Source organism: Heterodontus francisci, chromosome 11 (assembly GCF_036365525.1).
Source record: "Heterodontus francisci isolate sHetFra1 chromosome 11, sHetFra1.hap1, whole genome shotgun sequence".
In the NCBI taxonomy this organism is placed as follows: domain Eukaryota; kingdom Metazoa; phylum Chordata; class Chondrichthyes; order Heterodontiformes; family Heterodontidae; genus Heterodontus; species Heterodontus francisci.
Window position 1 is genome coordinate 109,653,760 of NC_090381.1, and position 21,687 is coordinate 109,675,446.

Sequence of the window (21,687 nt, forward strand, 5' to 3'; positions counted from 1 at the left end):
GATGTAGATGACTGATGCGGTGGATCTCCTGGAGACAGCGATGTGGCTGATTTCCTTCAAGGGGGTCTGTCTGCAGCAGGGGTATGCCTCGGGGGTCACAGTCAGTAGGCAGGGTTTGAAGCTTGCAAGATGGATTGGTGAGAGCAAAAGGAAGGAGGCACCCCTCTTGGGTCTCCTTTTTTCAGTGTCTAGCTGCTTGTCTGACTGCTGCAGAGAAAACACCAGCTTAAGCACACAGATGGTGGGCCTGTCACATAACTGCAACCCAGTGATTCAAGCATGGTGGTTACTTAATCCATGTCTAGGAATTTCCTTCTCAGAACCAGGGTCCCATTGTTCAAGTGGTTAGTTTGAGTGGTTCGTCTCTACCAGTTTAATATTCAGCTGATGGCCTTGTTGCTGTGCTAATGTGAACAGGATAAGGAGTTCACGCAGATTCCCCAGGTCAATGCTTATTTATTTTATTTAGAGATACAGCACTGAAACAGGCCCTTCGGCCCACCGAGTCTGTGCCGACCATCAGCCACCCCTTTATACTAATCCTACACTAATCCCATTTTCCTACCACATCCCCACCTTCCCTATATTCCCCTACCACCTACCTATACCAAGGGCAATTTATAATGGCCAATTTACCTATCAACCTGCAAGTCTTTGGCTGTGGGAGGAAACCGGAGCACCCGGCGAAAATCCACGCAGTCACAGGGAGAACTTGCAAACTCCACACAGGCAGTACCCAGAATTGAACCCGGGTCACTGGAGCTGTGAGGCTGCGGTGCTAACCACTGCGCCACTGTGGGTTTGTGCGGACAGGCCGTCTCCATCTCAATGCATTGGAATATGTGATGCAAATTGGGGTGGCCATCTTTAGCTGCTAGCATAGTTACCTTTTATCTGTTTCTTTCTTTTATTAAAAATTTAATTCATGTTTTCAGCCAGTGAATTAAAAATCATCATTCGACTTAGCTTTTGTGACACTGGCCTGTACGAGCAGCACTTAATATAAAAACTACAGGCAAACTAAGACAACACTTTGGAGGGAGATAAATGACTCTGCTCAACAGCTGTGCAATTATCATATAGAAAACTAGTTAAAGTGGCAGGAAATCCAGGGGGAGTACTCTCTAATTTAAAATACTGCCCCAGTAGCTATCTAGGAAAATATAATTAAAAATACACATTTTAGAGTTAATTAAAATACCTTTGAATTTTTAGCCTTTATTGAGACCCATGGGGGTAGACTTTGTGCAATATGGTAAAATGGCCAGCAGCTTGTTTTAATTTTTATTTCCCTTGACTTCAATGGGGAGAGATGTAAAATGGGCTGTTGACTTGCTATCACCTGTTTTACATGCTACCAAAAGTCCACATTCCTCCCCCCCCCCACCCATATGTGAAGATTACAACATGATGAATGACAATTGATGCTACTCATGTGTCACACGTAAAGAATGGCATGGGGGTGGGGTGGTCAGGGAGGTGAGAGATAGAAGAGAGTGATTGAGAGAAAAGTTGAATGAGAGTGAAGCACTGAGAGTGAATGAGAGGGGAAAGGGAAAGGGAGAGTGAATCAGAGTTAAAGCAGGAGAAAGAATAAAAGAAGTAAGAATGAGAGTAAAAGGCAGACAGAGGGAGTGAAAAGAGAGAGCAGTAAAGCGAGAGAGAGAATGGGATAAAGAGGGAGAGAAAAAGTGAAATGAGAGAGGAAGAGAGAATGGGAAGAGAAAAAGAAGTAGTTAACAAAAGAGTGCAAAGAAAGTTGCAAAGAGAAAGGGAAAGAAAACAAGAAAGACTAAACATAGAGAAACAGGAAGGGAGAGATACAGTGAAAAAATTGAAAGAGAGAAGGAAAAAATTGTATTTGAGAATCAAGTTTGTTAGTTTTTCCATATATTCTGCAAATTCTACAGCTGCAATGATAAATTGCTGTTACACATTTAACTGTTAAAATTCAGAGACATGGAACCAACATCATTTGTTACTCACGTGTTTCGACCTGGTGAGAAAGGTGTCTAGGGGTCCCTCTCAGCCTTCACCTGGTCTGACCGTAACAGGGTTTAATTTTTAAAACACCGTGTTTTTAGCTCCCCCTTGGTGAATCCTTGTTCACCTCTTTCCAATTATAGGGCAAAGAAACCAGCACAAACAGGTTTTCTTAGGTTTAAAGAAGAAAATTTGAAATTTATTAAACTTGAACTTAAACTCAAATTCGGTTGACGCTTACAGATACATGATGCGCCCACGCTAGCATGCATACATGATACAAACAATGCAAATAGAGACAGAAAAGAGCAGAAGAAAAACAAAGTGGAAAAGTTTGAGGAAATATCTGAAGAGTTTTTGTTATGGTTCTTCGAGCTCACTGTAGAGTCCTTGATTGTAGGTAGATCTTGCTTTTTGTTGGGGCCCAGTATTCTTCTTAAATCTTGTTCGCTGTAGGAGACTTTTCTCTCTTGGGGTTCAAGTGTTTTCAGTGGATTCAGGGGCTTGTGAGAAAGAGATGGGAGCAAGCAGGAGAGATCTTCTCAGTCCAGGAGCAAACAGTCTTTCTGAGTTCAAACTCTCTGGGGCTAGTTCAAAAGACCCAGGAGCAGCCAGTTAGTCATGTGACCAGCTGGTCTAACCAGTCCTTAGCTGTCTCTGGAATGTTCCTCTTACACAGAATACCTGGTGATCAAAGTCAATTGTGGGTTGAATGTGTCAGGGAATGGTCCTTTGTCCTTCCAAGCACTGTTTGTTAATATGCAAACATCTTTCCCAGCCACAGCTGATCTGTTTAACAAGTCATTTTCTCGCTCCAGCGACAGTTTAAAATCAATGTTCATGACAAAATTAATGTGCCTCATTCTTGGTAGGTGGGGGCCTAACATGACACCTCCACCCAGGGTCAAGAGAAAATATAAGATACGGAAAAAAACATGCATTTCTCTCATTCACTCATAAATCCTAAAACTTATTAAAATCATCCCTTTTTTGGCATCCCAATAATCATGTGGTTCTTTTTTGGGGAAGTTTCTCTTTCGTTTGCCCATTTCCATGGCTGCCTAGGGTCTTTGTTCCTGCTAAAGAATTTTTTTTTCAGGAGAGTCAGTAGTGGGTGGGTCCATCCTGAACTCTCTTTCAGTGCTTTGCTGAGTCATGCAAAAGGCTTTGACTTTGGGGGATGGGTGGTTCTCTTTGATTCTGAATGTGGAGGAGGATTCTTTGCTAATCACCCCTTTGTCCCAGAGGACACTCCTGCCTGCAGGTATTTGTGCAGACTCTACTGCACTCCCCTATGGCACTTCGACTATATGAGGCATCACCCGCACGGTTTCTCTACCCCCTAGAGGTATCTCTTTGTCACTGCAGGTTCCTGTAAATGCTGTTAGCAACTTTGGTGGGGTGCTTCCAGTGTCTGCATTTATGTAGGAGGATGTGGGGTCTAACCTTTCACATATTTCAGGGTTGGCTGACCGGACAGTAGGGGTTTCCATCTGGGATTCCTCCCGGACTTTCTTTAACCTGCCCTCTTGGTCACTTTTTCTCCTTCCCTGCCTAACCTTTTGCCTGCCTTGTGCCTTCCTGTCCTTTTTGTTCTCGGCGAGGGTCCCTTACAGTTCACCAGCCCTCTGCTGGAGGGACCTCCAAATACTGGTACAGGACTTAGGGTGCAGGTTTCACTGTAGGTTGGAGTTTCCCCTCAACCTGGCACATGTGGCAACTTCTGCAGTACTCCACCACATCTTTGTGGAGTTTTGGCCAGTCAAACTGCTGTCTTATGCGGGCTTTGGTCTTTCGTATACTGGCATGTACAGCCACTGTAGTCTTGTCGGCCCTTCTTAATATTTCCCTTCAGACACAAAACCTTGATGAGCTTCAGGAATACTATTAAATTTTCCTGCATTTGCAGCCGTAAGCTTCCTGGGTCTCACTCTTACTGCAGTTAAAGCCACAGCTTGTTCTGTTGGCTTCTTCACTGAACAGGTGTGCCCTGATTAACCCTTTAGTTTCCAGCAGTCAGCTTTTAAATGCCCTACTTTATTACAATTAAAGCACATAGGTCTCCGGGTCTCACTCTTGCTCAAAGCACATTCCTTTTTGGCTAGAGGAGGGACCCCTGTGTCTCCTGCTTTCCTTTATCTACCAGCACTGCTTGGGCTCCTATCACCTTCCACCCTTTGCCCTTTTCAGAATTGTGGGAGTGACTAGGAAAGGTTCTCCCCTGAGAAACCGACTTATAAATTAAAGCAAACTCATTGGCCCGAACGGCCGCTTACCGGGCTCTCTGACCCGTTGCTCCTCTACGTGAGTCTTTATGGAGAGTGGGAGAGAGTAATTAAATTCCTCTAACAGAATTACTTCCCTGAGATTCTTGTAGCTGAGCTGTACTTTAAGAGCCCTCAGCCACTGGTCAAAAGCCAGCTGCTTACTTCGTTCAGACTCCAGAGAAGTTTGATTAGCCCACTTCTTGAGGGTTCTAAACTTTTGGCGATAGGCTTCAGGTACCAATTCATATGCCCCGAGGATAGCATTTTTTGTCTGTTCATAATTTGATGAACTCTCATCTGGCAACAGGGAATAAACCTCATGGGCTTTCCAGTTAGCTTGCTTTGTAGTAAAATAGGCCAGGTCTCTGCTGGCCATTTTAGCTGCCTTGTCAGTTTCTCAAAAGACACAAAAAATGTTTCTACATCTTCCTCATTGAATTTTGGAATTAGTTGAGCTAGTTTTAACAATTCTGTACCCAGCCCTGAATTATGTTCCTCCATATTGGCCATGATTTCACTGGGGTTACACTGTTGTCCCCTAGTTAACTCAAGGCGCTTCAGCTCTCTTTGTTCTCATTCTTTCTGGAAGGTTCTTTCTCTCTCTCCCTCCCTCGTTCCTTCTCCTGTCTTTCATTTTCTTCACATTCCTTCTGGAAGGCACTTTCTATCTCCTTCTCTCTTTCCTGAAATTCAAGTTTTCTCTTTTCCAATTGTATCATTGCTAACAATACCCTGTCGGAGTTGCTTCTAACCATGTTTCTGCTTCTTCAGATTCAAGGGAAAAATGGTTGGTCACGAGTATTAGGAGTTCAAACTTCCTAGGCTTGCCATGTACAGTCATCCCACACTGCTCAGCCATTTCCTCAACTCCTCTATGGACAGTGTTTTTAACTTATCCCAAGTTACTTCACCCTGTCTTGGAGAGCTACTAGCGCCAGTTGTAGACATGTTAGTATTCAAGCACACACAACTACAAGAAAACCTGTATTGAAAACTTGCTCTTTTTTTTGATTGGGAACAATTTGGCTTCCCACTTCCAATTTCTCTCATTTATCTGTGGGTCAATTCCAGATGCTAGCGCCCAAATTTCTGTTACGACCGGTGAGGAAGGTGTCTAGGGGTCCCTCTCAGCCTTCACCTGGTCTTACTGTAACAGGGTTTAATTTTTAAAACACCGTGTTTTTAGCTCCCCCTTGGTGAATCCTTGTTCACCGCTTTCCAATGATAAAGCAAAGAAACCAGCACAAACAGGTTTTCTTTGGTTTAAAGAAGAAAATTTGAAATTTATTAAACTTGAACTTAAACTCTAATTCAATTGATGCCTACGGATACATGACATGCCCACCCTAGCATGCATACATGATACACACAAGCAAATAGAGACAGAAAAGAGCAGAAGTAAAATAAAGTGGAAAGGTTTGAAGCAATATCTGAAGAGTTTTTGTTATGGTTCTTCGAGCTCACTGTAGAGTCCTTGATTGTAGGTAGATCTTGCTTTTTGTTGGGGCCCAGTATTCTTCTTAAATCTTGTTCGCTGTAGGAGACTTTTCTCTCTTGGGGTTCAAGTGTTTTCAGTGGATTCAGGGGCTTGTGAGAAAGAGATGGGAGCAAGCAGGAGAGATCTTCTCAGTCCAGGAGCAAACAGTCTTTCTGAGTTCAAACTCTCTGGGGCTAGTTCAAAAGACCCAGGAGCAGCCAGTTAGTCATGTGACCAGCTGGTCTAACCAGTCCTTAGCTGTCTCTGGAATGTTCCTCTTACACAGAATACCTGGTGATCAAAGTCAATTGTGGGTTGAATGTGTCAGGGAATGGTCCTTTGTCCTTCCAAGCACTGTTTGTTAATATGCAAACATCTTTCCCAGCCACAGCTGATCTGTTTAACAAGTCATTTTCTCGCTCCAGCGACAGTTTAAAATCAATGTTCATGACAAAATTAATGTGCCTCATTCTTGGTAGGTGGGGGCCTAACATGACACCTCCACCCAGGGTCAAGAGAAAATATAAGATACGGAAAAAAACATGCATTTCTCTCATTCACTCATAAATCCTAAAACTTATTAAAATCATCCCTTTTTTGGCATCCCAATAATCATGTGGTTCTTTTTTGGGGAAGTTTCTCTTTCGTTTGCCCATTTCCATGGCTGCCTAGGGTCTTTGTTCCTGCTAAAGAATTTTTTTTTCAGGAGAGTCAGTAGTGGGTGGGTCCATCCTGAACTCTCTTTCAGTGCTTTGCTGAGTCATGCAAAAGGCTTTGACTTTGGGGGATGGGTGGTTCTCTTTGATTCTGAATGTGGAGGAGGATTCTTTGCTAATCACCCCTTTGTCCCAGAGGACACTCCTGCCTGCAGGTATTTGTGCAGACTCTACTGCACTCCCCTATGGCACTTCGACTATATGAGGCATCACCCGCACGGTTTCTCTACCCCCTAGAGGTATCTCTTTGTCACTGCAGGTTCCTGTAAATGCTGTTAGCAACTTTGGTGGGGTGCTTCCAGTGTCTGCATTTATGTAGGAGGATGTGGGGTCTAACCTTTCACATATTTCAGGGTTGGCTGACCGGACAGTAGGGGTTTCCATCTGGGATTCCTCCCGGACTTTCTTTAACCTGCCCTCTTGGTCACTTTTTCTCCTTCCCTGCCTAACCTTTTGCCTGCCTTGTGCCTTCCTGTCCTTTTTGTTCTCGGCGAGGGTCCCTTACAGTTCACCAGCCCTCTGCTGGAGGGACCTCCAAATACTGGTACAGGACTTAGGGTGCAGGTTTCACTGTAGGTTGGAGTTTCCCCTCAACCTGGCACATGTGGCAACTTCTGCAGTACTCCACCACATCTTTGTGGAGTTTTGGCCAGTCAAACTGCTGTCTTATGCGGGCTTTGGTCTTTCGTATACTGGCATGTACAGCCACTGTAGTCTTGTCGGCCCTTCTTAATATTTCCCTTCAGACACAAAACCTTGATGAGCTTCAGGAATACTATTAAATTTTCCTGCATTTGCAGCCGTAAGCTTCCTGGGTCTCACTCTTACTGCAGTTAAAGCCACAGCTTGTTCTGTTGGCTTCTTCACTGAACAGGTGTGCCCTGATTAACCCTTTAGTTTCCAGCAGTCAGCTTTTAAATGCCCTACTTTATTACAATTAAAGCACATAGGTCTCCGGGTCTCACTCTTGCTCAAAGCACATTCCTTTTTGGCTAGAGGAGGGACCCCTGTGTCTCCTGCTTTCCTTTATCTACCAGCACTGCTTGGGCTCCTATCACCTTCCACCCTTTGCCCTTTTCAGAATTGTGGGAGTGACTAGGAAAGGTTCTCCCCTGAGAAACCGACTTATAAATTAAAGCAAACTCATTGGCCCGAACGGCCGCTTACCGGGCTCTCTGACCCGTTGCTCCTCTACGTGAGTCTTTATGGAGAGTGGGAGAGAGTAATTAAATTCCTCTAACAGAATTACTTCCCTGAGATTCTTGTAGCTGAGCTGTACTTTAAGAGCCCTCAGCCACTGGTCAAAAGCCAGCTGCTTACTTCGTTCAGACTCCAGAGAAGTTTGATTAGCCCACTTCTTGAGGGTTCTAAACTTTTGGCGATAGGCTTCAGGTACCAATTCATATGCCCCGAGGATAGCATTTTTTGTCTGTTCATAATTTGATGAACTCTCATCTGGCAACAGGGAATAAACCTCATGGGCTTTCCAGTTAGCTTGCTTTGTAGTAAAATAGGCCAGGTCTCTGCTGGCCATTTTAGCTGCCTTGTCAGTTTCTCAAAAGACACAAAAAATGTTTCTACATCTTCCTCATTGAATTTTGGAATTAGTTGAGCTAGTTTTAACAATTCTGTACCCAGCCCTGAATTATGTTCCTCCATATTGGCCATGATTTCACTGGGGTTACACTGTTGTCCCCTAGTTAACTCAAGGCGCTTCAGCTCTCTTTGTTCTCATTCTTTCTGGAAGGTTCTTTCTCTCTCTCCCTCCCTCGTTCCTTCTCCTGTCTTTCATTTTCTTCACATTCCTTCTGGAAGGCACTTTCTATCTCCTTCTCTCTTTCCTGAAATTCAAGTTTTCTCTTTTCCAATTGTATCATTGCTAACAATACCCTGTCGGAGTTGCTTCTAACCATGTTTCTGCTTCTTCAGATTCAAGGGAAAAATGGTTGGTCACGAGTATTAGGAGTTCAAACTTCCTAGGCTTGCCATGTACAGTCATCCCACACTGCTCAGCCATTTCCTCAACTCCTCTATGGACAGTGTTTTTAACTTATCCCAAGTTACTTCACCCTGTCTTGGAGAGCTACTAGCGCCAGTTGTAGACATGTTAGTATTCAAGCACACACAACTACAAGAAAACCTGTATTGAAAACTTGCTCTTTTTTTTGATTGGGAACAATTTGGCTTCCCACTTCCAATTTCTCTCATTTATCTGTGGGTCAATTCCAGATGCTAGCGCCCAAATTTCTGTTACGACCGGTGAGGAAGGTGTCTAGGGGTCCCTCTCAGCCTTCACCTGGTCTTACTGTAACAGGGTTTAATTTTTAAAACACCGTGTTTTTAGCTCCCCCTTGGTGAATCCTTGTTCACCGCTTTCCAATGATAAAGCAAAGAAACCAGCACAAACAGGTTTTCTTTGGTTTAAAGAAGAAAATTTGAAATTTATTAAACTTGAACTTAAACTCTAATTCAATTGATGCCTACGGATACATGACATGCCCACCCTAGCATGCATACATGATACACACAAGCAAATAGAGACAGAAAAGAGCAGAAGTAAAATAAAGTGGAAAGGTTTGAAGCAATATCTGAAGAGTTTTTGTTATGGTTCTTCGAGCTCACTGTAGAGTCCTTGATTGTAGGTAGATCTTGCTTTTTGTTGGGGCCCAGTATTCTTCTTAAATCTTGTTCGCTGTAGGAGACTTTTCTCTCTTGGGGTTCAAGTGTTTTCAGTGGATTCAGGGGCTTGTGAGAAAGAGATGGGAGCAAGCAGGAGAGATCTTCTCAGTCCAGGAGCAAACAGTCTTTCTGAGTTCAAACTCTCTGGGGCTAGTTCAAAAGACCCAGGAGCAGCCAGTTAGTCATGTGACCAGCTGGTCTAACCAGTCCTTAGCTGTCTCTGGAATGTTCCTCTTACACAGAATACCTGGTGATCAAAGTCAATTGTGGGTTGAATGTGTCAGGGAATGGTCCTTTGTCCTTCCAAGCACTGTTTGTTAATATGCAAACATCTTTCCCAGCCACAGCTGATCTGTTTAACAAGTCATTTTCTCGCTCCAGCGACAGTTTAAAATCAATGTTCATGACAAAATTAATGTGCCTCATTCTTGGTAGGTGGGGGCCTAACATGACACCTCCACCCAGGGTCAAGAGAAAATATAAGATACGGAAAAAAACATGCATTTCTCTCATTCACTCATAAATCCTAAAACTTATTAAAATCATCCCTTTTTTGGCATCCCAATAATCATGTGGTTCTTTTTTGGGGAAGTTTCTCTTTCGTTTGCCCATTTCCATGGCTGCCTAGGGTCTTTGTTCCTGCTAAAGAATTTTTTTTTCAGGAGAGTCAGTAGTGGGTGGGTCCATCCTGAACTCTCTTTCAGTGCTTTGCTGAGTCATGCAAAAGGCTTTGACTTTGGGGGATGGGTGGTTCTCTTTGATTCTGAATGTGGAGGAGGATTCTTTGCTAATCACCCCTTTGTCCCAGAGGACACTCCTGCCTGCAGGTATTTGTGCAGACTCTACTGCACTCCCCTATGGCACTTCGACTATATGAGGCATCACCCGCACGGTTTCTCTACCCCCTAGAGGTATCTCTTTGTCACTGCAGGTTCCTGTAAATGCTGTTAGCAACTTTGGTGGGGTGCTTCCAGTGTCTGCATTTATGTAGGAGGATGTGGGGTCTAACCTTTCACATATTTCAGGGTTGGCTGACCGGACAGTAGGGGTTTCCATCTGGGATTCCTCCCGGACTTTCTTTAACCTGCCCTCTTGGTCACTTTTTCTCCTTCCCTGCCTAACCTTTTGCCTGCCTTGTGCCTTCCTGTCCCTTTTGTTCTCGGCGAGGGTCCCTTACAGTTCACCAGCCCTCTGCTGGAGGGTCCTCCAAATACTGGTACAGGACTTAGGGTGCAGGTTTCACTGTAGGTTGGAGTTTCCCCTCAACCTGGCACATGTGGCAACTTCTGCAGTACTCCACCACATCTTTGTGGAGTTTTGGCCAGTCAAACTGCTGTCTTATGCGGGCTTTGGTCTTTCGTATACTGGCATGTACAGCCACTGTAGTCTTGTCGGCCCTTCTTAATATTTCCCTTCAGACACAAAACCTTGATGAGCTTCAGGAATACTATTAAATTTTCCTGCATTTGCAGCCGTAAGCTTCCTGGGTCTCACTCTTACTGCAGTTAAAGCCACAGCTTGTTCTGTTGGCTTCTTCACTGAACAGGTGTGCCCTGATTAACCCTTTAGTTTCCAGCAGTCAGCTTTTAAATGCCCTACTTTATTACAATTAAAGCACATAGGTCTCCGGGTCTCACTCTTGCTCAAAGCACATTCCTTTTTGGCTAGAGGAGGGACCCCTGTGTCTCCTGCTTTCCTTTATCTACCAGCACTGCTTGGGCTCCTATCACCTTCCACCCTTTGCCCTTTTCAGAATTGTGGGAGTGACTAGGAAAGGTTCTCCCCTGAGAAACCGACTTATAAATTAAAGCAAACTCATTGGCCCGAACGGCCGCTTACCGGGCTCTCTGACCCGTTGCTCCTCTACGTGAGTCTTTATGGAGAGTGGGAGAGAGTAATTAAATTCCTCTAACAGAATTACTTCCCTGAGATTCTTGTAGCTGAGCTGTACTTTAAGAGCCCTCAGCCACTGGTCAAAAGCCAGCTGCTTACTTCGTTCAGACTCCAGAGAAGTTTGATTAGCCCACTTCTTGAGGGTTCTAAACTTTTGGCGATAGGCTTCAGGTACCAATTCATATGCCCCGAGGATAGCATTTTTTGTCTGTTCATAATTTGATGAACTCTCATCTGGCAACAGGGAATAAACCTCATGGGCTTTTCCAGTTAGCTTGCTTTGTAGTAAAATAGGCCAGGTCTCTGCTGGCCATTTTAGCTGCCTTGTCAGTTTCTCAAAAGACACAAAAAATGTTTCTACATCTTCCTCATTGAATTTTGGAATTAGTTGAGCTAGTTTTAACAATTCTGTACCCAGCCCTGAATTATGTTCCTCCATATTGGCCATGATTTCACTGGGGTTACACTGTTGTCCCCTAGTTAACTCAAGGCGCTTCAGCTCTCTTTGTTCTCATTCTTTCTGGAAGGTTCTTTCTCTCTCTCCCTCCCTCGTTCCTTCTCCTGTCTTTCATTTTCTTCACATTCCTTCTGGAAGGCACTTTCTATCTCCTTCTCTCTTTCCTGAAATTCAAGTTTCCTCTTTTCCAATTGTATCATTGCTAACAATACCCTGTCGGAGTTGCTTCTAACCATGTTTCTGCTTCTTCAGATTCAAGGGAAAAATGGTTGGTCACGAGTATTAGGAGTTCAAACTTCCTAGGCTTGCCATGTACAGTCATCCCACACTGCTCAGCCATTTCCTCAACTCCTCTATGGACAGTGTTTTTAACTTATCCCAAGTTACTTCACCCTGTCTTGGAGAGCTACTAGCGCCAGTTGTAGACATGTTAGTATTCAAGCACACACAACTACAAGAAAACCTGTATTGAAAACTTGCTCTTTTTTTTGATTGGGAACAATTTGGCTTCCCACTTCCAATTTCTCTCATTTATCTGTGGGTCAATTCCAGATGCTAGCGCCCAAATTTCTGTTACGACCGGTGAGGAAGGTGTCTAGGGGTCCCTCTCAGCCTTCACCTGGTCTTTCTGTAACAGGGTTTAATTTTTAAAACACCGTGTTTTTAGCTCCCCCTTGGTGAATCCTTGTTCACCGCTTTCCAATGATAAAGCAAAGAAACCAGCACAAACAGGTTTTCTTTGGTTTAAAGAAGAAAATTTGAAATTTATTAAACTTGAACTTAAACTCTAATTCAATTGATGCCTACGGATACATGACATGCCCACCCTAGCATGCATACATGATACACACAAGCAAATAGAGACAGAAAAGAGCAGAAGTAAAATAAAGTGGAAAGGTTTGAAGCAATATCTGAAGAGTTTTTGTTATGGTTCTTCGAGCTCACTGTAGAGTCCTTGATTGTAGGTAGATCTTGCTTTTTGTTGGGGCCCAGTATTCTTCTTAAATCTTGTTCGCTGTAGGAGACTTTTCTCTCTTGGGGTTCAAGTGTTTTCAGTGGATTCAGGGGCTTGTGAGAAAGAGATGGGAGCAAGCAGGAGAGATCTTCTCAGTCCAGGAGCAAACAGTCTTTCTGAGTTCAAACTCTCTGGGGCTAGTTCAAAAGACCCAGGAGCAGCCAGTTAGTCATGTGACCAGCTGGTCTAACCAGTCCTTAGCTGTCTCTGGAATGTTCCTCTTACACAGAATACCTGGTGATCAAAGTCAATTGTGGGTTGAATGTGTCAGGGAATGGTCCTTTGTCCTTCCAAGCACTGTTTGTTAATATGCAAACATCTTTCCCAGCCACAGCTGATCTGTTTAACAAGTCATTTTCTCGCTCCAGCGACAGTTTAAAATCAATGTTCATGACAAAATTAATGTGCCTCATTCTTGGTAGGTGGGGGCCTAACATGACACCTCCACCCAGGGTCAAGAGAAAATATAAGATACGGAAAAAAACATGCATTTCTCTCATTCACTCATAAATCCTAAAACTTATTAAAATCATCCCTTTTTTGGCATCCCAATAATCATGTGGTTCTTTTTTGGGGAAGTTTCTCTTTCGTTTGCCCATTTCCATGGCTGCCTAGGGTCTTTGTTCCTGCTAAAGAATTTTTTTTTCAGGAGAGTCAGTAGTGGGTGGGTCCATCCTGAACTCTCTTTCAGTGCTTTGCTGAGTCATGCAAAAGGCTTTGACTTTGGGGGATGGGTGGTTCTCTTTGATTCTGAATGTGGAGGAGGATTCTTTGCTAATCACCCCTTTGTCCCAGAGGACACTCCTGCCTGCAGGTATTTGTGCAGACTCTACTGCACTCCCCTATGGCACTTCGACTATATGAGGCATCACCCGCACGGTTTCTCTACCCCCTAGAGGTATCTCTTTGTCACTGCAGGTTCCTGTAAATGCTGTTAGCAACTTTGGTGGGGTGCTTCCAGTGTCTGCATTTATGTAGGAGGATGTGGGGTCTAACCTTTCACATATTTCAGGGTTGGCTGACCGGACAGTAGGGGTTTCCATCTGGGATTCCTCCCGGACTTTCTTTAACCTGCCCTCTTGGTCACTTTTTCTCCTTCCCTGCCTAACCTTTTGCCTGCCTTGTGCCTTCCTGTCCCTTTTGTTCTCGGCGAGGGTCCCTTACAGTTCACCAGCCCTCTGCTGGAGGGTCCTCCAAATACTGGTACAGGACTTAGGGTGCAGGTTTCACTGTAGGTTGGAGTTTCCCCTCAACCTGGCACATGTGGCAACTTCTGCAGTACTCCACCACATCTTTGTGGAGTTTTGGCCAGTCAAACTGCTGTCTTATGCGGGCTTTGGTCTTTCGTATACTGGCATGTACAGCCACTGTAGTCTTGTCGGCCCTTCTTAATATTTCCCTTCAGACACAAAACCTTGATGAGCTTCAGGAATACTATTAAATTTTCCTGCATTTGCAGCCGTAAGCTTCCTGGGTCTCACTCTTACTGCAGTTAAAGCCACAGCTTGTTCTGTTGGCTTCTTCACTGAACAGGTGTGCCCTGATTAACCCTTTAGTTTCCAGCAGTCAGCTTTTAAATGCCCTACTTTATTACAATTAAAGCACATAGGTCTCCGGGTCTCACTCTTGCTCAAAGCACATTCCTTTTTGGCTAGAGGAGGGACCCCTGTGTCTCCTGCTTTCCTTTATCTACCAGCACTGCTTGGGCTCCTATCACCTTCCACCCTTTGCCCTTTTCAGAATTGTGGGAGTGACTAGGAAAGGTTCTCCCCTGAGAAACCGACTTATAAATTAAAGCAAACTCATTGGCCCGAACGGCCGCTTACCGGGCTCTCTGACCCGTTGCTCCTCTACGTGAGTCTTTATGGAGAGTGGGAGAGAGTAATTAAATTCCTCTAACAGAATTACTTCCCTGAGATTCTTGTAGCTGAGCTGTACTTTAAGAGCCCTCAGCCACTGGTCAAAAGCCAGCTGCTTACTTCGTTCAGACTCCAGAGAAGTTTGATTAGCCCACTTCTTGAGGGTTCTAAACTTTTGGCGATAGGCTTCAGGTACCAATTCATATGCCCCGAGGATAGCATTTTTTGTCTGTTCATAATTTGATGAACTCTCATCTGGCAACAGGGAATAAACCTCATGGGCTTTTCCAGTTAGCTTGCTTTGTAGTAAAATAGGCCAGGTCTCTGCTGGCCATTTTAGCTGCCTTGTCAGTTTCTCAAAAGACACAAAAAATGTTTCTACATCTTCCTCATTGAATTTTGGAATTAGTTGAGCTAGTTTTAACAATTCTGTACCCAGCCCTGAATTATGTTCCTCCATATTGGCCATGATTTCACTGGGGTTACACTGTTGTCCCCTAGTTAACTCAAGGCGCTTCAGCTCTCTTTGTTCTCATTCTTTCTGGAAGGTTCTTTCTCTCTCTCCCTCCCTCGTTCCTTCTCCTGTCTTTCATTTTCTTCACATTCCTTCTGGAAGGCACTTTCTATCTCCTTCTCTCTTTCCTGAAATTCAAGTTTCCTCTTTTCCAATTGTATCATTGCTAACAATACCCTGTCGGAGTTGCTTCTAACCATGTTTCTGCTTCTTCAGATTCAAGGGAAAAATGGTTGGTCACGAGTATTAGGAGTTCAAACTTCCTAGGCTTGCCATGTACAGTCATCCCACACTGCTCAGCCATTTCCTCAACTCCTCTATGGACAGTGTTTTTAACTTATCCCAAGTTACTTCACCCTGTCTTGGAGAGCTACTAGCGCCAGTTGTAGACATGTTAGTATTCAAGCACACACAACTACAAGAAAACCTGTATTGAAAACTTGCTCTTTTTTTTGATTGGGAACAATTTGGCTTCCCACTTCCAATTTCTCTCATTTATCTGTGGGTCAATTCCAGATGCTAGCGCCCAAATTTCTGTTACGACCGGTGAGGAAGGTGTCTAGGGGTCCCTCTCAGCCTTCACCTGGTCTTACTGTAACAGGGTTTAATTTTTAAAACACCGTGTTTTTAGCTCCCCCTTGGTGAATCCTTGTTCACCGCTTTCCAATGATAAAGCAAAGAAACCAGCACAAACAGGTTTTCTTTGGTTTAAAGAAGAAAATTTGAAATTTATTAAACTTGAACTTAAACTCTAATTCAATTGATGCCTACGGATACATGACATGCCCACCCTAGCATGCATACATGATACACACAAGCAAATAGAGACAGAAAAGAGCAGAAGTAAAATAAAGTGGAAAGGTTTGAAGCAATATCTGAAGAGTTTTTGTTATGGTTCTTCGAGCTCACTGTAGAGTCCTTGATTGTAGGTAGATCTTGCTTTTTGTTGGGGCCCAGTATTCTTCTTAAATCCTGTTCACTGTAGGAGACTTTTCTCTCTCGCGGTTCATGTTTCTACAGTGGATTCAGGGTCTTGTGAGAAAGAGATGGGAGCAGACTGGAGAGATCTTCTCAGTCCAGGAGCCAGCAGTCTTTCTGAGTTCAAACTCTCTGGGGCTAGTTCAAAAGACCCTGGAGCAGCCAGTTAGTCATGTGACCAGCTGGTCTAACCAGTCCTGGATTGTATCATCTTAGCAGTCTCTGGAATGCTGCTGTTACACAGAATACCTGGTGATCATGGTCCATTGTCTGTTGAAAGTGTCAGGGAATGGTCCTTTGTCCTTCCAAGCACTGTTTGTTAATATGCAAATATATTTTTCCAGCCACAGCTGATCTGTAATTTTCTCGTTCCAGCAACAGTTTAAAATCAATGTTCATGACAAAATTAATGTGTCTCATTCTTGGCAGGTGTGGGCCTAGCATGTCACACGGAATGACACAGGCAACTTATGTACCATTTAAGAAAACTGTTCCTAATATTTCTGACTCAAGCATTTTATAGAAGGAGATTTCACGAAACTCAAGTTGAATACATGGTGAATCCAGCTCAACAGTTCAACCAAAACCTTTTCAGAAGATCACAGAGTCATAGAATCATCAGATGATTATAGCACAGAAGGAGGCCATTTGGCCCATTGTGTCTGTGCCAGCTCTCTGAAAGAGCAACTCATCTAGTCCTACTCCCCCTGCCCTTTCCCTGTATCCCTGCAAATGTTTTCGCTTCAGCTAATTATCCATTTCCCTTTTGACAGTCATCATCAAACCTGCCACCAGCACACTCTCAGATAGTGCAATCCAGATACTAACCATGCACTGCGTAAAGTTTTTCCCCGTGTTGCTGTTGCTTCTTTTGCGAATCACCTTAATTCGGTGTCCTCTAGTTCACGACACTTCCACCAACAGGAAGCGCTTCTCCATATCTACTCTGTCCAGACTGCTCATGGTTTGGAACACCTGTATCAAATTGGCTCGCAACCTTCTCTTCTCTAAGGAGAACAACCCTAGCTTCTCTAATCTATCCATGTAACTGTAGTTCCTCATCCCTGGAACCATTCATATGAATCTTTTCTATATTGCCTTCACATCCTTCCCAAAAATGTGGTGCCCAGAATTGGACACAATACTCCAGTTGAGGCTGAACCAGGGTTTTTCTATAGGTTCATCATGACTACCTTGCTTTTGTAATCTATGCCTCTATTTCTTTCTCAACATGCCCTTTCACCTTCAATGATTGTGCACATATACCCCCAGGCCCTCTGATCCTGCATTCCCTTTAGAATTGTATCCTTTATTGTATATTGCCTCTTCACATTCTTCCTATCAAAATGAATCATTTCCAAATTCTCTGCATTAAATTTCATCCCCCATTTGTCTGCCTATTCCACCTCTTGAAGATTATCATTATCCTTCTCACAGTTCACAATACTTTCAAGTTTTGATTCAGCCACAAATTTTGAAATTGTGCTCTGTACACCAAAGTCTAGGTCATTAACATAGATCAAGAAAAGCAGCGATCCTAACACTGACCCCTGGGGAACCCATTCCTCCAGTCAGAAAAACAACTGCTCACCACTATTTGTTTCCTGTCACTCAGCCAACTTCATATCCATACTGCCACTGTCCCTTTTATTCTGTTGGTTTTAGCTTTGCTGACAAGCCTTATATGTGGCACTTTATCAAATGCCATTTTGAAGTCATACGAACATATGAATTAAGAGCAGAAGTAGGCCATTCGGCCCCTTGAGCCTGCTCCGTTATTCAATAAGATCATGGCTGATCTGTCTGCATCTCGAATTCCACACTCCCATCTACTGCGGATAACCTTTGGTTCCTTTGCCTCACAAGAATCTATCTACCTCCGCCTTAAAAATATTTAATGACCCCGCCTCCACTTCCTTCTGAGGTAGAGAGTTCCAAAGTCGCACAACCCTCTGAGAGAAAAAACTTCTCCTCATCTCTGTCCTAAATGGGTGACCCCCCAAATTTTAAAACAGTGTCCCCTAGTTCTGGACTCCCCCACAAGAGGAAATATCCTTTCCACATCCACCTTGTTAAGACCGTTTAGGGTCTTATAAACTTCAATCAAGTCTCCCCTCACTTTTCTAAACTCCAGTGAAAACAAGCCAAGTCTGTCTAACCTTTGTACATAATTAAACAACTAACAGGAGGAGGAGGCTCCACAAATATCCCCATTTTCAATGATGGGGGAGTCCAGCACATCAGTGCAAAAGATAAGGCTGAAGCATCTGCAACAATTTTCAGCCAGTGGATGATTCATCTCGGCCTCCTCCCGAAGTCCCCAGCATCACAGATGCCAGTCTTCAGCCAGTTTGATTCATAGAGTGATACAGCACTGAAACAGGCCCTTCGGCCCACTGAATCTGTGCTGACCATCAGCCACCCATTTATACTAATCTGACATTAATCCCATATTTCCTACCACCTACCTACACTAGGGGCAATTAACAATGGCCAATTTACCTATCAACCTGTAAGCCTTTGGCTGTGGGAGGAAACTGGAGCACCCATCAGAAACCCACGTGGTCACAGGGAGAACTTGCAAACTCCGCACAGGCAGGACCCAGAACCAAACCTGGGTTGCTAGAGCTGTGAGGCTGCAGTGCTAACCACTGCGCCACTGTGCCGCCCACATAATATTCAGTCCACATAATATCAAGAAACAACTGAAGGCACTGGATACTGCAAAGGCTATGGGCCCTGTCAACATTCCGGCAATAGTACTGCAGACCTGTGCTCCAGAACTTTCCATGCCCCGAACCAAGCTGTTCCAGTACAGCTACAACACTGACATCTACCCGGCAATGTGGAAAATTGCCCAGGTATGTCCTGTACACAAAAAGCTGGACAAATCCAACCCGGCCAACTACCGCCCCATCAGTCTACTCTCGATAATCAATAAAGTGATGGAAGGTGTCATTGACAGTGCTGTCAAGTGGCACTTGCTAGCAATAACATGCTCAGTGATGCTCTGTTTGGGTTCCGCCAGGGCCACTCAGCTCCTGATCTCATTACAGCCTTGGTTCAAACATGGAATAAAGGACTGAACTCAAGAGGTGAGGTGATAGTGACTGCTGTTGACATCAAGGCAGCATTTGACTGAGTCTGGCATCAAAGAGCCCTGGCAAAACTCGAGTCAATGGGAATTAGGGGGAAAACTCTCCGCTGGATGGAGGCATACCTAGCGCAAAGGAGGACATCACTACAGGAGGTCCTCAGGGTAGTGTCTTAGGCCCAACCATCTTCAGCTGCTTCATCAATGACCTTCCCTTCATCATAAGATCAGAAGTGGGGATGTTCACTGATGATTGCACAATGTTCAGCACCATTCATGATTCCTCAGATACTGAAGCAGTCCGTGTAGAAATGCAGCAAGACCTGGACAATATCCACCTTTGGCTGGTAAATGGTTTGGTAACATTCATGCCACACAAGTGCCAAGCAATGACTATCTCCAACAAGAGAGAATCTAACCACCTCTAACCATTCAATGGCATTACGATTGCTGAATCCCCCACTATCAACATCCTCGGGGCTTACCATTGACCAGAAACTGAACTGAAGTAGCCACATAAATACCGTGGCTACAACAGCAGGTCAGAGGCGAGGAATCCTGTGATGAGTAACTCACCTGACTTCCCAAAGCCTGTCCACCATCTACAAGGCACAAGTCAGGAGTGTGATGGAATACTCTCCACTTGCCTGGATGGGTGCAACTCCAACAACACTCAAGAAGCTCGACACCATCCAGGACAAAACAGCCCGCTTGATTGGCACCCCATTCACAACATTCACTCCCTCCAACACCAACGCACAGTGGCAGCAGTGTGTACCATCTACAAGATGCACTGCAGCAACACACCAAGATTCCTTCGACAGCACCTTCCAAACCCACGACCTCTACCACCTAGAAGGACAAGGGCAGCAGTTGCATGGGAAACCACCACCTGCGCGCTCCCCTCCAAGCCACACACCATTCTGACTTGGCATTATATCACTGTTCTTTCACTGTCGCTGGGTCAAAATCCTGGAACTTCCTTCCTAACAGTAGTGTGGGTGTACCTACCCCACACGGACTGCAGCGGTTCAAGAAGGCTCACCACCACCTTCTCAAGGGCAAGTAGGGATGGGCAATTAATGCTGTCCTAGCCCACATCCCATGAATGAATAAAAAGACATATCAAATGCATGACCCTCATCAACCCTGTCTATTAGGTCATCAAAAAATCAAGCCAGTTTCAGCTAAAAACAATTTTCTTTAACATTGTTACGGACAGGTGGGAGATGATAGGGTTGGTTGCCCCTTTTTGCCACTTGATTGACTGAAGACAGTATGTTTTTTTAAGGAGGTGTTTTTTAACCATAGAGTGCTTTACTTACTTTACTTGGCGCAGTGATTAGCACTGCAGCCTCACAGCTCCAGTGACCTGGGTTCGATTCTGGGTACTGTCTGTGCGGAGTTTGCAAGTTCTCCTTGTGACTGTGTGGGTTTCCGTCGGGTGCTCCGGTTTCCTCCCACAGACAAAGACTTGCAGGTTGATAGGTAAATTGGCCATTGTAAATTGTCCCTAGTGTAGGTAGGTGGTAGGGGAATTGAGGGAAGGTGAGGATGTGGTAGGAATATGGGATTAATGTAGGATTAGTATAAATGGGTGGCTGATGGTCAGCGCAGACTTGGTGGGCCGAAGGGCCTGTTTCAGAGCTGTATCTCTAAATAAATAAACAAACAAATGACAGGTTTTCTCATAAGTTTAAAAGAAAGATAAATGTTTATTATACAACACCTAAAATACATGAAAAACACCCACTCTTACACATACAGCTATACACACACTCAAGTAAAGATAGAGATTGTGAAGATAACATGCGTTAGGTCTGATCGTTTAAAAGAGTTCTCTATTAAACTTGCTTTATCCTGGGCTGAAGACTTGAAACAGTACAGACCTGTAAACTTTTCCCTCGTTCACTGAAGAAAGACTTGGGAGGTTCAGGAAGATGGGTGCGTTGATGCAAACAGCGCTTGTTATATTCCAGCCAAAAGTCAATGGCGAAGTCCTGGTATAATTTCTCATGTAGGGAGTTCAAGGCCAACTCCAGTCTCTGCCTACATGTGGTTTAAAGATGGTGATCTTAGGCAGGGTCCTTCCTCTTCGCTGGAATAGAAGGAATCCTCACTTTTGGACTAATAACTGAATTAACCAACACTGATTCTGCTCCGATTGTTCCAGAACGCGCTGCCACAATGCTTTTGTCCTGATTCGTCTGTTCAAATTTGGATTGCTTTGGTGCGCCTCAAGTCTGGGTTTGTTTTATAAGTTCATTACATAATTCATAATTTCTCCTTGCGTGAGTGTGACAACACATCTGTGATGGCTTTCCTTAATTAATCTACATTTGTTCAAGTGACTATTCATTTTATCCTGAATTATCCTTTCTAAAAGCTTTTCCACCACCGAGGATAAACTGACTGGCCTGTCGTTCCTTCAACCCTTTTTTGAACAAATTCTCTAGTCCTCTGGCATCACCCCTGTATCTAAGGAGGTTTGGAAGATTATGGCCAGTGCCTCCGCAATTTCCACCCTTACTTCCTGCACTATCCTTGGATGCATCTCATACAGCTGTGGTGACTTATCAACTTTAAGGACAACCATCTATCCAATACCTTCTCTTCATCAATTTTTAGTCCATCTTAGTGTCTCAATTACCTCCTCTTTCACTATGACTTAGGCAGCAGGTACTTCCTTGATAAAGACAGATGCAAAGTAATCATTTAGTAGCTCAGCCATTCCTCCTGCCTTCATGCGTAAATC

The 21,687-nt window shown here is 44.1% G+C and overlaps 1 protein-coding gene across 1 annotated transcript in view; it reads right to left on the minus strand.

Moving 5' to 3' along the window:
- samd7 (sterile alpha motif domain containing 7) overlaps nucleotides 1-21,687 on the minus strand; it is a 43,858-nt gene that overhangs the window by 4,191 nt on the left and 17,980 nt on the right. Inside the window, exons 10-15 of the mRNA XM_068041701.1 lie at nucleotides 20,822-20,981; nucleotides 16,347-16,425; nucleotides 14,314-14,532; nucleotides 10,962-11,180; nucleotides 7,611-7,829; nucleotides 4,260-4,478 (exon numbers count right to left, since the gene is read on the minus strand). Of these exons, the coding sequence (XP_067897802.1) occupies nucleotides 4,260-4,478; nucleotides 7,611-7,829; nucleotides 10,962-11,180; nucleotides 14,314-14,532; nucleotides 16,347-16,425; nucleotides 20,822-20,981 (1,115 nt within the window). The remainder of the gene's footprint in view (nucleotides 1-4,259; nucleotides 4,479-7,610; nucleotides 7,830-10,961; nucleotides 11,181-14,313; nucleotides 14,533-16,346; nucleotides 16,426-20,821; nucleotides 20,982-21,687) is intronic.